The 16,280-nt window shown below is 47.1% G+C and overlaps 1 protein-coding gene across 4 annotated transcripts in view; it reads left to right on the top strand.

Moving 5' to 3' along the window:
* Positions 1-16,280, top strand: part of LOC137091670 (protein unc-79 homolog) — an 84,831-nt gene that overhangs the window by 51,356 nt on the left and 17,195 nt on the right. For all 4 annotated transcript variants that reach the window (XM_067456305.1, XM_067456303.1, XM_067456304.1 and 1 more), the window contains exons 24-33: positions 3,237-3,418; positions 4,764-4,965; positions 5,038-5,217; positions 5,503-5,571; positions 5,716-6,005; positions 6,090-6,272; positions 7,581-7,746; positions 7,828-7,977; positions 9,344-10,414; positions 15,261-15,362. In XM_067456305.1, the coding sequence (XP_067312406.1) occupies positions 3,237-3,418; positions 4,764-4,965; positions 5,038-5,217; positions 5,503-5,571; positions 5,716-6,005; positions 6,090-6,272; positions 7,581-7,746; positions 7,828-7,977; positions 9,344-10,414; positions 15,261-15,362 (2,595 nt within the window). The remainder of the gene's footprint in view (positions 1-3,236; positions 3,419-4,763; positions 4,966-5,037; positions 5,218-5,502; positions 5,572-5,715; positions 6,006-6,089; positions 6,273-7,580; positions 7,747-7,827; positions 7,978-9,343; positions 10,415-15,260; positions 15,363-16,280) is intronic.

The following is a 16,280-nucleotide window of genomic DNA, read 5'->3' as shown; positions in this document are numbered from 1 at the left end:
AGTTCTGGATTGAAAAGTGTGAGTGCAGCACTATTCACAATCAGTCTCTTTACAGTCTCAAAGCTCTCCTGAGCCTCAGGTGACCACATGAATGGAACAGAGCCTCGTAAAATCATGCGCAGTGGCTCCACCACTGTAGCAAAGTTTGGTATGAACTTAGAATACCATGATGTAAGCCCCAGAAATGAACGAAGACTGACCACGTCAGCCGGGGGTGGAGCATCTGCCACTGCAGAGACATGAGAAGCATCAGGCCGCAATCCCTTCCCAGACAGCGTGTGGCCCAGAAATGACAGTTCTGGCTGTCTGAAGTGACACTTTGCTGTGTTAAGTTTCAGTCCTGCCTTTTCAATTTGCTGCAGCACGGATTGCAGGTTATCATCATGTTCCTTGAGTGTTGCTCCTGCGACCATGATATCGTCCAAGTAGCAATGGACTCCAGGCTGACCTTTAAGGATTTCAGACATCATCCTCTGAAAGCAGCTTGGGGCTGAGGCCAGTCCATACGGAACCCTTTTAAAGCGAAATAGCCCATCATGCGTTATAAATGCAGTCATGTTTCGACTGTCCTCATGCAACACGACCTGATGGTAAGCACTTTGGAGGTCTAATGTGGAAAACATTCTAGCTCCACACAGGCTTGCGAACATCTCCTCCATATGCGGAAGAGGGAAACTGTCCACTACGATGGCTTTATTAGGCTCACGTAAATCGACGCAGAGCCGGATCCCCCCGTCTTTTTTTCTGGTGACCACTATTGGGGAGACCCACTCAGATGCATCTACAGGCTCGATTACATCCTGTTCTATGAGCTTCTGTAATTCTTTGGACACCTCATCACGAATTGAGAAAGGTAACCGCCTGAGTTTCTGTTGGACGGGTTGAACCTTAGGCCGCATCGTGACACGATGTACAAATCCTCTTGCACATCCCAGTCTGTTTTCAGAGCTTGCAGCCACAGACGAGACAGGATTCACACAATGGGCTGTACTAATCTGGCCATCGCATAATTGTAAACACAGTCCAGTAAAGAGGTCTCTGCCCAACACAGCTGATCCTTTTTGTACGATGTACAGGTCTGCAGTAGTGCAATGGTCACCATATGAAACGCTGGCTGGCATGCATCCTTTCACTTCAATTGCATCGCCCCCAAAACTAACTAGACTGAGTTTCGGCGATGAGAGCGGTGCTTGATTGAACAATGCCGTGTAAATGGACATTGGTAATATAGACACAGCCGATCCAGTATCTACCATTAGCTGAATGTCCCGTTTTTGTCCTGTGCTTACACATATTTGTACTGTACACATTATTTTGCCACAGTCACGAGCGGAATGTTCCACATTTAACACAATCACTTCAGGCACTGTAATTTCACTCACCCGTTTGCTTCCACGACATGCCTTAGCATAATGTCCTTTTTTGTTACAGTTCCTGCATACCGCATCCTTAGCAGGGCATCCAGAAAAATTAGCTGCGTGCTGCTCGGATCCACAGCGGTAGCAAGTTAGTGAACGGGTGGATTTGGGCGGTCCGCGCATCGCGCTGGCTTTGCTTTTGCTCCGTCGGGGCCTGTTGTATTGTTGAACTGCTTGTACTGAGTTGTCTGATGACGTTATCATCGCTTTGGCCTCTGCTGTTGCAGTTTCAATTTGCCGCGCGACCGTCACAGCTTTCTTAAGGTCGAGTGGTACTTCTAGCAGCAACTGTTCTCTGATCCGTGCTGAATTAGTCTTTTCAACCAGCTGGTCGCGTATCATCTCGTCCTCCATAGCGCCGAATTCGCAGGTGGCAGCGAGTTCACGCAGAGCAGCGATATATTGGTCTGTTGTCTCGCCTGCGCGTTGACTCCGTTGGCGGAAGCGGTAACGTTCAGCCACCACATTAACTTTAGGGACAAAAAAGTCCTGAATTGCACTCAAAGCAGAAGCGTACGTATCTTCTCCCTGTTGGCTCACATTTAGGGTGTAGAACAGTCTTTGCCCCTCCGCTCCGAGGCAGTGTATTAGAAGTGCACGCTTCCTAGCAGTAGATAGTTCTTCTCCCAGGGCCAGCAAGAAATTTTCGAAAGTTTTAATCCATGCTTTGAACGGAATCGGCGGTTCTCCCGGTGTTTGCAGGAACGGAGTGGGTTGGCTCAAACTAAAAGCCATCCTCGTCGCCAATATGTTGAGTGCCTCGAAAATAAACCGTAACAAACTCCGTGACTGAACTCAGTGTATTCTTTTATTTCTCACATGTCATGGTATCACTACTTCACTTGTCTTTTCATTCCTTATGCTCTCTTACAAGAGCTCCCTCTAGTGGCTTACTCTAGAACACCACACTTGCGTCTCCAGCCGAGAGTTTGAATCCCGTCTGGCTAGTGCGCGTCCCATGATGTTATTGGGTCAGTGGGCAGAGAGTAGACGGTCTTTCAGAGGCTGTTCGTGTGCATTTGACCACATGAGCGTTCCCAAAGCAACCGCTGGAAGTGGTCGAAAGTGGACAAGCTCGAAGCGTTTTAGACCCTGATGTATTAGTGTATTCCACTTGAGAACCGATTGACCAAATGCATCTTAATACCAGATAAACTGGCAACCATACAGGAAGAAAACACCTGGAACACAATAATAACCACATAAACTGAGCTAAAACACTTTAGCAGCGCTCCGTCATGCCTTTCCCGATCCCGCCGCGCCTCCTGTCCTCTCACCAACTGCACTGTGGGATTAAAGCAGGGGTGCAATGGTGCACTAAACTGGATCGGTACATGTTTGGTAAGGCAAGGGAGAGAAAACTAAATATTAAATAGCTTTTTATTTTATTTTTTATTAAACAGTGGTTTACTGAACAAATTGTGTCTGTCCTTAAATTAGTTAAATTATAACTACAAGTTTCTTGAAAATAAAATCTTTAATCTAATATCTCTGCTAATGCTGTAAACTATATGGAGCTCTTGCACATTACTATACCATTAAAACTAACAACAGAGTATAAATATAATTTATATAAAAAAACAAGCCGCCTGTTAAAGATTGCGCTCGGTACCGTTTGGTACACATGTGCACCGCACCGGAAGCCCTGTACTAAAACGGATCGGTACGAATGCGTGTATCGTTACACCCCTAGAATAAAGGCAAAATGCCAAAATAAGTCTTTAAAAACACACTGTGGACATCTGTCCCCGCACTGTCACAGCACCCCAGTGTTCGTGTCCCCAGGCAGATGTGGGCTGATGTTGTCTGTCTCTGTAGTGGAGCGCGTGGCGGTGCTGTGCCGCTTCCTGGACATCGGCTCGGTGACGAAGAGCCACCTGCTGAAGTATTCTCTGGCACACGCCTTCTGCTGCTTCCTGGCCAGCGTAGAGGACGTCAACCCGGCCGTGGCCACGCGAGCGCGGCTGCTCCTGGACACCATCAAGCGGCCTGCACTGCAGGTGAGCGCAACTCAGACCGCAGAAAAAAGAAAGAAAATATTGTACCCGAGCCACTTCCTGACCCGTGTTTTTTAACAGTAGTAAATGCTCATCATAGCGTCAATTTTAGGGCTGTCCTCGACTAAGGATTTACACATTCGAATCAGAATTGTCGAATCTCTGTATGGTCGACTGATAGTCAAATCATCTGTGTGTGTGAATGGGTTGGGAGGGGCACGACACTAGTCAGCAGAAGGGTAAAACTATGTTTATTTTCCTTTACACACTGCACACAGCAACAACTTTTAATAAAGCGACCAAAACTGCTTTCTTATTTAGGTTTAAATAGCCTAAAGGTAATGTGGTGGATAAACATTCATAAACCGTTTTCTCATAACATGTTAAAGCCGTGATCGAAACACAGAACATCACACAAATATATAAAAGAACATTTTGATAAATAAAGAACCTAAAAAAGCTGCACGAAAGCGCTCTGTGGTGCAGCAGGATTTTAAACAACTTCCTGAGTGGCCGCGGACAGGCGCTGAATGCTGCCGCCGGTGTGTGTACACTCATTGAACGTGTTCTAATTTTAAAGGCGCGGTGCGAAGCTCAGCACCCTTAAAGGGGTCGCACACCGATGCTCAGCTCAGCGCCGCGACACGTCTTTGAAATATTGAGCACCCCCATATTGCCAAAATGGTATGATCCTCGTTTCATAACACCCGCGAAGATTTGACCGTGAGATCGGTGCTCGAATCCGGCTCCGCATATCGATGCATCGAATCTTCGACTTTTCGGGGTCACCCCTAGTCAATTTATTCATTTATTTTGTTTCATTATCTTAACAATTAAGATGCTGTATGTGTTTATCCAGTCTAATCGAAGTATGCGTCTTTCCCCCACTTTCCCAACAAAAATACCTCAGAAAATACATAAAATGTTCAGCATGTTGGGAAATCGCCAATCGTGCATTTTGTCCCGTGTCAGGAAAGGCGTTAAAAGGGCTATAAGGTGCCGTTGATGGCCTTAAACAGAAGATTAGCTACTTATTGTTTAGCTTTCCTCACGCTTTGTAGAAATAATATTGAATCAGCCATCCCTGAGCCGGTTTCTTCTCGACCTGTGGAACTGAATGTGCTGCACTTTCGCTGGAACGCAGAGGATCCTCCTTGCCAATGGATTTCATCGTAAATTGTGTCTAGTACTATAGAAATTATAAAGGTTTAATAGGCGTCTTTATTTCAAACGACCCGACCGACTGCGACCCAAATATCATTAAAAATATATTTTTATGACTCGTATCCGCGGGTAACTGCTCATTTTGGATCAACCAGCGCATCACTGGTGTGTGTGTCTCCATCAGGGCCTGTGCCTGTGCCTGGACTTCCAGTTCGACACCGTGATCCGGGACCGGCCCGTCATCCTCAGCAAACTGCTGCTGCTGCACTCGCTGAAGCCAGAGATCCCTGCGCTGAGCTGGGAGTTCTTCGTCAACCGCTTCGAGACTCTGTCGCTGGAGGCGCAGCTGCACCTGGACTGCAACAAAGAGTTTCCCTTTCCTACGAGTGAGTGTGTTGGAACAAATTACTGGTGTGTGTAGAGATCATTCAGATGTGCTGATCATGTGCTGATTCTAGCCATCACTGCGGTGCGGACGAACGTGGCCAACCTGAGCGACGCCGCCATGTGGAAGATCAGACGGGCTCGCTTCGCCCGCAACCGACAGAAGAGTGTCCGCTCCTTACGAGACAGCGTCAAGGGCCCGTCTGAATCCAAACGGGCTTTCTCACTCCCGGAGACCCTGTGCAACAAATTGCGTGAGTGCTGAGTTTATGAACCTACTGACCGCCAGTTCCTCAGTCTGTTGAGCTCATCACTGATAGCCTTTAAGGGTTAGTTCACCCTCAAGCCATCATAGCTGTATATGACTTTCTTCTTTTATCCAAACACAATCAGAGTCATATTAAATGAGTCATGTTCCCGTGGAAGAGTGACCCTCTGACCTAACTAACTGAACTAACCCTTGTAGAGAATAAGAGTGTTTTGCTCAAATATTTGACTGTGAATTCAGAGTCCTGTTTCTCTTTTATTGTTGGATTCAGCTCTGAGACTCATAAGACAGGAGCAGTCGGCACCCATCCTGGGAAATATGCTGGAGAAAGTGCTAACAGGTAAAGCATGTCACACACACACACACACACACACACACACACTGCTGGCTTGATTCATAGCATGACTCCTTCAGTGCTGGTGCTCCTTTAGCGGGTCAGGTAAAGCGAATCCAGAAGACAGTAACCGCATGCTGTGTCCTACAGGAGAAATCTCTCCTCCGGAGGAAGACGCTGTCATAAAAGACCTGCTGCCCGAGGACGCCGGGATCGACCACCAGACCGTCCATCAGCTCATCATGGTGCTCATGAAGTTCATGGCCAAAGACAAAAGCAGTGCAGAGGCAGACATCGGCAGCGCCAAAGCCTTCAACACAGTGAAGCGGCACCTGTACGTCCTTCTGGGGTACGATCAGCAGATGGGCTGCTTCATGATCACACCGCAGAAGATGCGCTCCTCCACCTGCTTCAACGGCTTCATTGCAGGCATCGCTCAGGTGAGAGTAGCGCTCAGCTGGCCTCTCTCTCAGCTCGCCTCTTTCGAGCCGGTGGTCCAAATAGCTTGTGTTTACTCTCCTCAGGTCATGGACTACAACATCGGTCTGGGCAAGCAGCTGCTGCCTCTGGTGGTGCAGGTGCTGAAGTACTGCACGTGTCCACAGCTGAGGCCCAACTTCCAGGAGCCACCACGCTGCTCACTTTGGGCCCTCAAACCGCACATTCGGCAGATGTGGCTCAAAACCCTGCTCGTCATCCTCTACAAGGTACTCCTCCAGGGCCTAAAGTTACCTCTTACCTGTGTTAGCGGTTAACAGTTTATGACCCAAGACCAATAGTGAAAAATAAAGACCACGAGTCAGGAGTGCAATTAATTAAAATAAAAATGTACTTGAGACTACTTTGCAGTTTCATCATCAGAAGCCAGCCTCATGTCTCACGGGGAGTTGTAGGCCGCTCTCCCTCTCTCCCCATCTCGTTGCAAACTTTAGGCAAACAACACAATTTTGTCCAATTTTTGAACGGTCCCCTTTGGCATATAATGCAACAAAGATGTCTAAAGTCAACAGATTTCACTAATAGACCTCCCAATCTCTGCGCTTTCTTCTTCATTTTTGTTTGTCTTCAGAAAGAAAAATCTAAAATTTGAGCTGAGAAAGTTTGTCAGTTTCTCTTCAACCTACAAACCGGATTCCAAAAAAGTTGGGACACTACAAATTGTGATTAAAAACAGTAGCATTCCTGTATGTGATGCAGTGCCGTCTTAGGGCTGAAGATCACGGGCATCCAGTTTTTTTTTTTTTGACCCTTGACCCTTACGCACAGAGATTATTCCAGATTCTCTGAATCTTTGGATGATATTATGCACTGTAGATGATGATAACTTCAAACTCTTTTAAAGCAATGTTGCTGCACTATTGTTCGCCGCAGCATTGGGGGAATTGGTGATCCTCTGCCCATCTTACCTTCTGAGAGACACTGCCACTCTGAGAGCCTCTTTTTATAGCCAATCATGTTGACAATTGACCTAATAAGTTACAAAATGTGTCCTCCAGCTGTTCTTTATGTGTACATTTAACTTTTCCGGCCTCTTACAGCTATAGCTGTCATGAAATCCAAAATGAGCCAGTATTTGGAATGACATTTCAATATTTTCAAACATTTCCCCCATTCATACACCGTAGGGGATGTCAGCGATGCAAGGCGCCATCCAGCTCGTCAGGAGCAGCTGGGGTTGGGTGTCTTGCTCATGCACACCTCAACACTTGGTCAGGTGGAACCGGGGATCGAACCCCCAACCATTTTGTACCATTTTGTAGACAACCTACATTAACCAATGAGCCACTGCTGCCCCAATAAAAATATAAGTATAAATTTAAAGTATAAGTGAATAAAATTTGTAAATTATTGCATTCCTTTTTTATTCACAATTTGTACAGTCTCCCAACCTTTTTGGAATCGGGTTTGTAAATATGAGTGCAGTATAAGTGATATCTCTGTGAAAGAGCATGCTTTTTATTCACCTCAAAGCAGTAGAAGAGTTCCCATCCTTCATCAGTCTGGCTGTGTTTCAGTATCCGTACAGAGATATGGACATGTGTAAAGATGTGGTGCTGCATCTGATTCACATCACCATCAACACGCTGAACGCTCAGTACCACAGCTGCAGGTCCCATGTGTCCGCCGGCCCGCTGTACAGCGACAACTCCAACATCAGCCGCTACAGCGAGAAGGAAAAAGGTACGAGAAAAACGGCAGCTCAGATCTGAGCGCGTCCTGTCTGTCCCGCTGCTGCATTAATGCCCTGTGTTTCCTGTGCAGAGGAGGACAGTGTGTTCGACGAGTCCGACGTCCATGACACTCCGACGGGAGCCGGGAGTAAGGAGTCACAGACCTTCTTCGCTCGCCTCAAGAGGATCGGCGGGAGCAAGTCTGTGAAGTACCAGCCGGTGGAGCTCAGCGCTCAGAGAAGTTAGTGTGATGTCTCAAACTTTCATAATTTAATTTTTTTTTTTAAATGATTGTTATAATATATATTAGGCAAGGGAACTTTTATCCAGATTTTATTTGGAGTACTGATGCCAACATGACAAAAACCTGTTGTGTATATTGCACCACAAAAATGCTCTTCTTACTTAGTAGTTTTGTCTTGTTAAGTCTAAATATCTAAAAATTCCTAAATCAAGTTGAATTTACTAGATAATTAAAAAGTCAGTGGGGTGACAGATTTTTTTCTGTTTGGGACAGAAACAAGATTATTTTTCTCACCCCACTGGCAGGTAATTTTGCTTGTGTAATACAATGTTTAATTGTAGTGTCTGTTCTCTAACTGAACTGATTGTATGAAGATGAATGTGGTGGGAAAGTGATCCAGTAGCCATGGCTTTGGGAGTGGCCTCATAGAGCAGTGAGTGGATGAAAGACAACAACTCCCAGAATGCACTTGCTTCGTTGTCCTATGAGCCCTATAGTTATTTTTGCTTTAAAGGGTTACTTCAGTGATTTAGCATTAAGCTTTGTATTTAAACTGGGTCATTAATGTAGTAGAAATGTGAAATTATTTTTGAATTTCACATTTCTAATTGAGCGTAAGTGTCAGTTGTGGCAGGCTAGGTAGTCAAAACGCTGCTAACGCTATTTGGTCTCATCAGCTGTTCAAAATCCCCTCGCTGCTAATGGCCATGATATAACAGCGCGCATCTTCAAACAGATTCAGTTCGCTCCTAAACTGCTGTTGCTAGCTCTTTGCTGCCCACCACCTCCCCAGCTCCTCCATGTCGTGTATAACGTGCCATTTTACTCTGTCATCGTTGCTGCTCTGTTCATAGGGGGAATAGTTCACCTCTCACAGCCCTAAACTGTGCGAGCGTTCACTAATGCTGCTGCTGTCCTCTGACTCTCTGCTATTTCATGGTGCTCATGAAAGGTCAGAGGACTCCCTGAACAGAGCCATACCGCCAAAACATTCATTCAGAATTATCAACTTGAATTGCAATTTATTCGAAAATTCCTAAATCATTTTTATTTCTTCTTGACTTAATAGACCTGACAGAACGACATGTATGACCCAGTTTAAATACAAAGCTTAATGCTAAATCAATGAAGTAACCCTTTAAAGCAAAAATACCTATAGTATGATATATATATATATATATATATATATATATCGTCATCACAAAATAAAATACCTCATATTATGATGTAAGATTTTGGTGTAGAATTAGCCAGAGAGGGAATGTGATTTTCTATCTTGATATATCGTACTACGATATACCGGCTCGTCTCTAGTCCAGACAGATATGTGTGCTTTCATCATCTTCTGCTTTCTCTTCTTCAGGTGAGATCGAGCTGGCCGAGTATAAGGAGGGCGGCGCGCTGCAGGACACGCTTCTGTATGCGGGCCGAGAGGACAGAAGCAGCAGGAAAAAGAGACTGCAGGCTATGCACAAGCAGAAGTCTCTGGACATTGGCAACACCGACTCCATCCTTTTCAACCTGGACGAGCACCGGCGCAAGTCCTGCATTGACCGCTGTGACCTTCAGGGTCCGCCGGCCCTACAGCCCTCCTCATCCTCCTCCATGGGCAGAACGCAGCACAGAGCGCAGCACCATGGGAAAAACTCCTCCAACGGCCACTCCGTCATGGACCGCAGCGGCTCCGGAGCCAGGCCCATCATCCCAGAGGTGCGGCTGAGCTGCATGGAGACGTTCGAGGACAAACCCGCTGGGATGGACTCGCTTCTGGACAAGGAGGATCCGGATCTCATAGATCTCTCCTCAGACTGCACGTCCATCCCGGAAAAGCGCTCCATCCTCTCTCTCTCCGACAGCGACTCGCTGGTCTTCGAGCCGCTGCCTCCTCTGCGCATTGTGGAGAGCAACGAGGACCTGTTTGAGGCACTGAAGCTCAAGCCAGAGGATCTGTCGGCCGCACGCTCGTCTCCCGTGGTGCAGGTCAGCGTGGAGGACTGCAGCGGGGACCAGTGGGAGGAGAAGTCGGCGTCTCTGGACCTGCCAGACTCCACGGCTCATCCGGAGAACACCATGACCCTCAAACAGAAGAGGGATCTCTTCAGAAAGACCTCACACATGCCAAACGCGTCCCTGGAGGATCCCTGCGCAAAGGAGAACAGCGGCACGAGTCCCTCCAGCCGGTCCATCTTGCACCACGTTCCCATGGATGCGCTGGAGTCTCTAGAAGGAGCGGGAGATGAGGACCAGGACGAGACCGATGAGAGAGACAGCGAGTCCAAACCTGAGGACGAGAGCGACGAAGCAGAGTTCAAGATTCAGATCGTGCCACGCCAGCGCAAAGAGAGGAAGATCGCCGTCAGCGCCATCCAGAGGGAATATCTAGACATCTCCTTCAACACTCTGGACAAGATGAGAGAGCCGAGCGCAGAATCAGGTCTGTCAGCTCAAATGAACTCGCTTACGATATAAATTAATTTGAGTAAGACCTTCAGAAGAAAAACAGAGACTTACTATCATGGTTTTATGGGCATTAATCTAGTTCACATAATGCACTGTGCACATTCAGACTACTTGTTATTATTTATCTCCTAACAATGTTGGGATATTACAGTTTTAAACCTTTCTTAAAGGATTAGTTCACCCAAAAATCATCCCATAATTCAACCCCTCCTAGCTGTACATGACTTTCTTCTTTCAAGTTTTTGAAGCTCCAAAAAGCTCATCCCTCCATCATAACAGTAATCCACACGGCTCTAGGGGTTACAGAGCGACAGGCGTCATAATCTGAAAGCCACGCCCAACGGGGGGGAAAAACAAACCGTCTCCATTGACTTTCTATTGCAGAAAGCGGCCTCCTTGTCATTTCAATTATTACAAAAAAACTAACAATGTCTAAAAGCTGATATGTGACAAGGTGTACAGAAAACAAGCTAAAAAACCCAGAACCAAAAACCCAGAAGTTTTTATAAGCTGTTGACCCAAAAAAAACGAACGTTTAAGGACACAAAAGTGGATACAGGCACTTGAGTTGGAGCGCGACATGTTATATTACAGTGAGAACTACGCCCACGGGAGGGGAAAGTAATCAGCGACAGGAAATATAATATATAAACCTGACATTTGGATATTTGACAACATGTTTACTGACACACGTAGACACACTAAGACATACTAGTGTCAGGATCCCAAAACTGACCCATTCTTCTGCTGAAGCTTCACGCTTATTTGCCTGTATGCACTTTTGTCTCCTTAAACGCTCGTTTTTTGGGATCAACAGCTTATAAAAACTTAGTTATGTGTTTTTTAGCTTGTTTGCTGTACACCTTGTCACGTATCAGCTTTTAGACATTGTTCCATTTTTTGTTATAAATAAGAAAAGATGAGGCGACCGCCTCAATGTAGAGCGTTGGATTGCCCCCCCCGGTGTGGGCGTGGCCTAAACACGCTCTGTCTCAATAAAGAATTCAAATGAAGTGAAATATACATATTAATACCTTTTATAAACGATGATTACTTGCTTCTTATAATGGCCGTAAGTTCCGGAAGAATGAGTGACCTCAGACCCGACACATGACAAGTGACCTTTGACATGATGGATGACAAGTGGTCAACCAAGGTCTTGACTCTCTGTGGTCATTAAAAATCCCAGGATGTCCTTCGATAAAGAGTAGGGGTGTAACCCCTATCCCCCCCCATCCTGGCCAAATATGCCCATTGGCCCCTCTGTCCATCATGGCCTCCTAATCATCCCCCTCTCCTGATTGGCTTCATCATTCGGTCTCCTCTCCACCAATCAGCTGGTGTGTAGTGAGCGTTCTGGCGCAATATGGCTGCCGTCGCATCATCCAGGTGGTGCTGCACATTGGTGGTGACTGAGGAGATCCCCCCCTTCCATGCAAAGCGATTTGAGTGCCTTGAAAAGCGCTATATAAATCAAACAGATTATTACAAATTATTAAGTGTCCTCTGACGCATGACGAGTGACCTCTGACCTGACGCATGACGAGTGACCTCTGACCTGACAATGACGAGGGACCTCTGACTGATGCATGATGAGTTACCTCTGACCTGACGCATGACAAGTGACCTCTGACCTGACGCATGACGAGTGACCTCTAACTTGACGCATGATGAGGGACCTGTGACTGATGCATGACGAGGGACCTCTGACTGATGCATGATGAGTGACCTCTGACCTGATGCATGACGAGGGACCTCTGACCTGACGCATGATGAGGGACCTGTGACTGACGCATGACGAGGACCTCTGACTGATGCATGATGAGTGACCTCTGACCTGATGCATGACGAGGGACCTCTGACCTGACGCATGACGAGGGACCTCTGACCTGACGCATGACGAGGGACCTCTGACCTGACAATGACGAGGGACCTCTGACTGATGCATGATGAGGACCTCTGACTGATGCATGATGAGGGACCTCTGACTGATGCATGATGAGGGACCTCTGACTGATGCATGATGAGGGACCTCTGACTGATGCATGACGAGGGACCTCTGACTGATGCATGATGAGGGACCTCTGACCTGACGCATGACGAGGGACCTCTGACCTGACAATGACGAGGGACCTCTGACCTGACAATGACGAGGGACCTCTGACTGATGCATGATGAGGACCTCTGACTGATGCATGATGAGGGACCTCTGACTGATGCATGATGAGGACCTCTGACTGATGCATGATGAGGGACCTCTGACTGATGCATGATGAGGGACCTCTGACCTGACGCATGACGAGGGACCTCTGACCTGACGCATGACGAGGGACCTCTGACCTGACAATGACGAGGGACCTCTGACTGATGCATGATGAGGGACCTCTGACTGATGCATGATGAGGGACCTCTGACTGATGCATGATGAGGGACCTCTGACTGATGCATGATGAGGACCTCTGACTGATGCATGATGAGGGACCTCTGACTGATGCATGATGAGGGACCTCTGACCTGACGCATGACGAGGGACCTCTGACCTGACGCATGACGAGGGACCTCTGACCTGTCAATGACGAGGGACCTCTGACTGATGCATGATGAGGACCTCTGACTGATGCATGATGAGGACCTCTGACTGATGCATGATGAGGACCTCTGACTGATGCATGATGAGGGACCTCTGACCTGACGCATGACGAGGGACCTCTAGCCTGACGCATGACGAGGGACCTCTGACCTGACAATGACGAGGGACCTCTGACTGATGCATGATGAGGACCTCTGACTGATGCATGATGAGTGACCTCTGACCTGATGCATGACGAGGGACCTCTGACCTGACGCATGACGAGGGACCTCTGACTGATGCATGATGAGTGACCTCTGACCTGACGCATGACGAGGGACCGCTGACTGATGCATGATTAGTGACCTCTAACCTGACGCATGACGAGTGACCTCTGACCTGACGCATGACGAGGGACCTCTGACGTGACGCATGACGAGTGACCTCTGACCTGACAATGACGAGTGACCTCAGACCTGACGCATGACGAGGGACCTCTGACCTGACAATGACGAGGGACCTGTGACTGATGCATGATGAGGACCTCTGACCTGATGCATGACGAGGGACCTCTGACCTGACGCATGACGAGGACCTCTGACTGATGCATGATGAGTGACCTCTGACCTGACGCATGACGAGGGACCTCTGACCTGACGCATGACGAGGGACCTCTGACCTGACGCATGACGAGGGACCTCTGACCTGACGCATGATGAGGGACCTGTGACTGACGCATGACGAGGACCTCTGACTGATGCATGATGAGTGACCTCTGACCTGATGCATGACGAGGGACCTCTGACCTGACGCATGACGAGGGACCTCTGACCTGACAATGACGAGGGACCTCTGACTGATGCATGATGAGGACCTCTGACTGATGCATGATGAGTGACCTCTGACCTGATGCATGACGAGGGACCTCTGACCTGACGCATGACGAGGGACCTCTGACTGATGCATGATGAGTGACCTCTGACCTGACGCATGACGAGGGACCGCTGACTGATGCATGATTAGTGACCTCTAACCTGACGCATGACGAGTGACCTCTGACCTGACGCATGACGAGGGACCTCTGACGTGACGCTTGACGAGTGACCTCTGACCTGACAATGACGAGTGACCTCTGACCTGATGCATGACGAGGGACCTCTGACTTGACGCATGACGAGGGACCTCTGACCTGACAATGACGAGGGACCTGTGACTGACGCATGACGAGGACCTCTGACGGATGCATGATGAGTGACCTCTGACCTGATGCATGACGAGGGACCTCTGACCTGACGCATGACGAGGGACCTCTGACTGATGCATGATGAGGACCTCTGACCTGATGCATGACGAGGGACCTCTGACCTGACGCATGACGAGGGACCTGTGACTGACGCATGACGAGGACCTCTGACTGATGCATGATGAGTGACCTCTGACCTGATGCATGACGAGGGACCTCTGACCTGACGCATGACGAGGGACCTCTGACTGATGCATGATGAGTGACCTCTGACCTGACGCATGACGAGGGACCGCTGACTGATGCATGATTAGTGACCTCTAACCTGACGCATGACGAGTGACCTCTGACCTGACGCATGACGAGGGACCTCTGACGTGACGCATGACGAGTGACCTCTGACCTGACACATGACGAGGGACCTCTGACTGATGCATGATGAGTGACCTCTGACTGATGCATGATGAGTGACCTCTGACACGACACATGACGAGTGATCTCTGACCCAAGACCTCTGACCTGATGCATGAGAAGAGACCTCTGACCTAATTTAGGATAGCGTCGGGTAAAAGGTCACTTGCCATATGTTGGGTCAGAGGTCATGCATCAGGTCAGAGGTCACACGTCATGCATTGGGTCAGAGGTCACACATCATGCATTGGGTAAGAGGTCATGCGTCGGGTCAGAGGTCGCTCTTCTGCCAGAACTTGACTCATGTAGAGCCGTTACTGGAAGTCAGTGATTATAGTGTGTAAATATGTTTTTTCATAGCTTCAGAATCTCAGGCTCCATTCACTGCCATGCTAAAGCTGTGAAGAGGCGGATATTCTTTAATATAACTCTGAGTGTGTTTGACTGAAAGAAGACAGTCTTATACAGCTAGGATGGCTTGTGGGGGAGTGAATCATGGGGTAATTATCATGTTTGGGTGAACTAACCCTTTAAAAAGGGGTTGCACACAGGGTTCAGAGATGGAAGGTTTTGACATTTCGACCTGTTGCTGTACAGATGAGAAATCCCTGACGAACCTGGAGAAGCCCAGAGAGTCAGCCTCGGCTCCGGCTCTGGAGGCTGCGGCCCCTGAAACCAGCCATCGCTCCTCAGTGTCCAGTAAATCACTTCCACACTCACTGAACTCGATTCAAACAGTGTTTCATAAGAACTTTATGAGCTTCATTAGTGCTGTTAGAGAGCTTTGATCAGATCCAGATGTGGCCTTTATTTCTACAGCGCTTTAACCACAACAGATTGTTTCAAAGCAGCTTCACAGTAATAAACAGGAAAGTAACTAGGGTTGCAACATTTCTAGAAACTTTCTAGAATTTTTTTGAAAATGTCAGGAATTTTTAGAAACTTTGCAGGATTTTTGGAAACTTTCCAGGATTTTTGGAAACTTTCCAGGATTTTTGGAAACTTTCCAGGATTTTTGGAAACTTTCAAGAATTTTTGGAAACTTTCTAGAATTTTTGGAAGCTTTCCAAGAATTTTGGAAACTTTCTAGAATTTTTGGAAACTTTCCAAGAATTTTGGAAACTTTCTAGAATTTTTGGAAACTTTCTAGGATTTTTGGAAACTTTCTAGGATTTTTGGAAACTTTCTAGGATTTTTGGAAACTCTCCAGGATTTTTGGAAACTTTCTAGGATTTTTGGAAACTTTCTAGGATTTTTGGAAATTTTTAGGGATTTTTGGAAACTCTCTAGGAATTTTGGAAACTTTCTAGAATTTTTGGAAACTTTCTAGGATTTTTGGAAACTTTCTAGGATTTTTGGAAACTTTCTAGGATTTTTGGAAATTTTTAGGGATTTTTGGAAACTTTCCAGGATTTTTGGAAACTCTCCAGGATTTTTGGAAACTTTCTAGGATTTTTGGAAACTTTCTAGGATTTTTGGAAATTTTTAGGGATTTTTGGAAACTCTCTAGGAATTTTGGAAACTTTCTAGAATTTTTGGAAACTTTCTAGGATTTTTGGAAACTTTCTAGGATTTTTGGAAACTTTCTAGGATTTTTGGAAATTTTTAGGGATTTTT

Source organism: Pseudorasbora parva, chromosome 10 (assembly GCF_024679245.1).
Source record: "Pseudorasbora parva isolate DD20220531a chromosome 10, ASM2467924v1, whole genome shotgun sequence".
Lineage (NCBI taxonomy): Eukaryota > Metazoa > Chordata > Actinopteri > Cypriniformes > Gobionidae > Pseudorasbora > Pseudorasbora parva.
The sequence above is the reverse complement of the archived record's forward strand: the minus strand, read 5'-3'. Positions and strand labels throughout refer to the sequence as shown.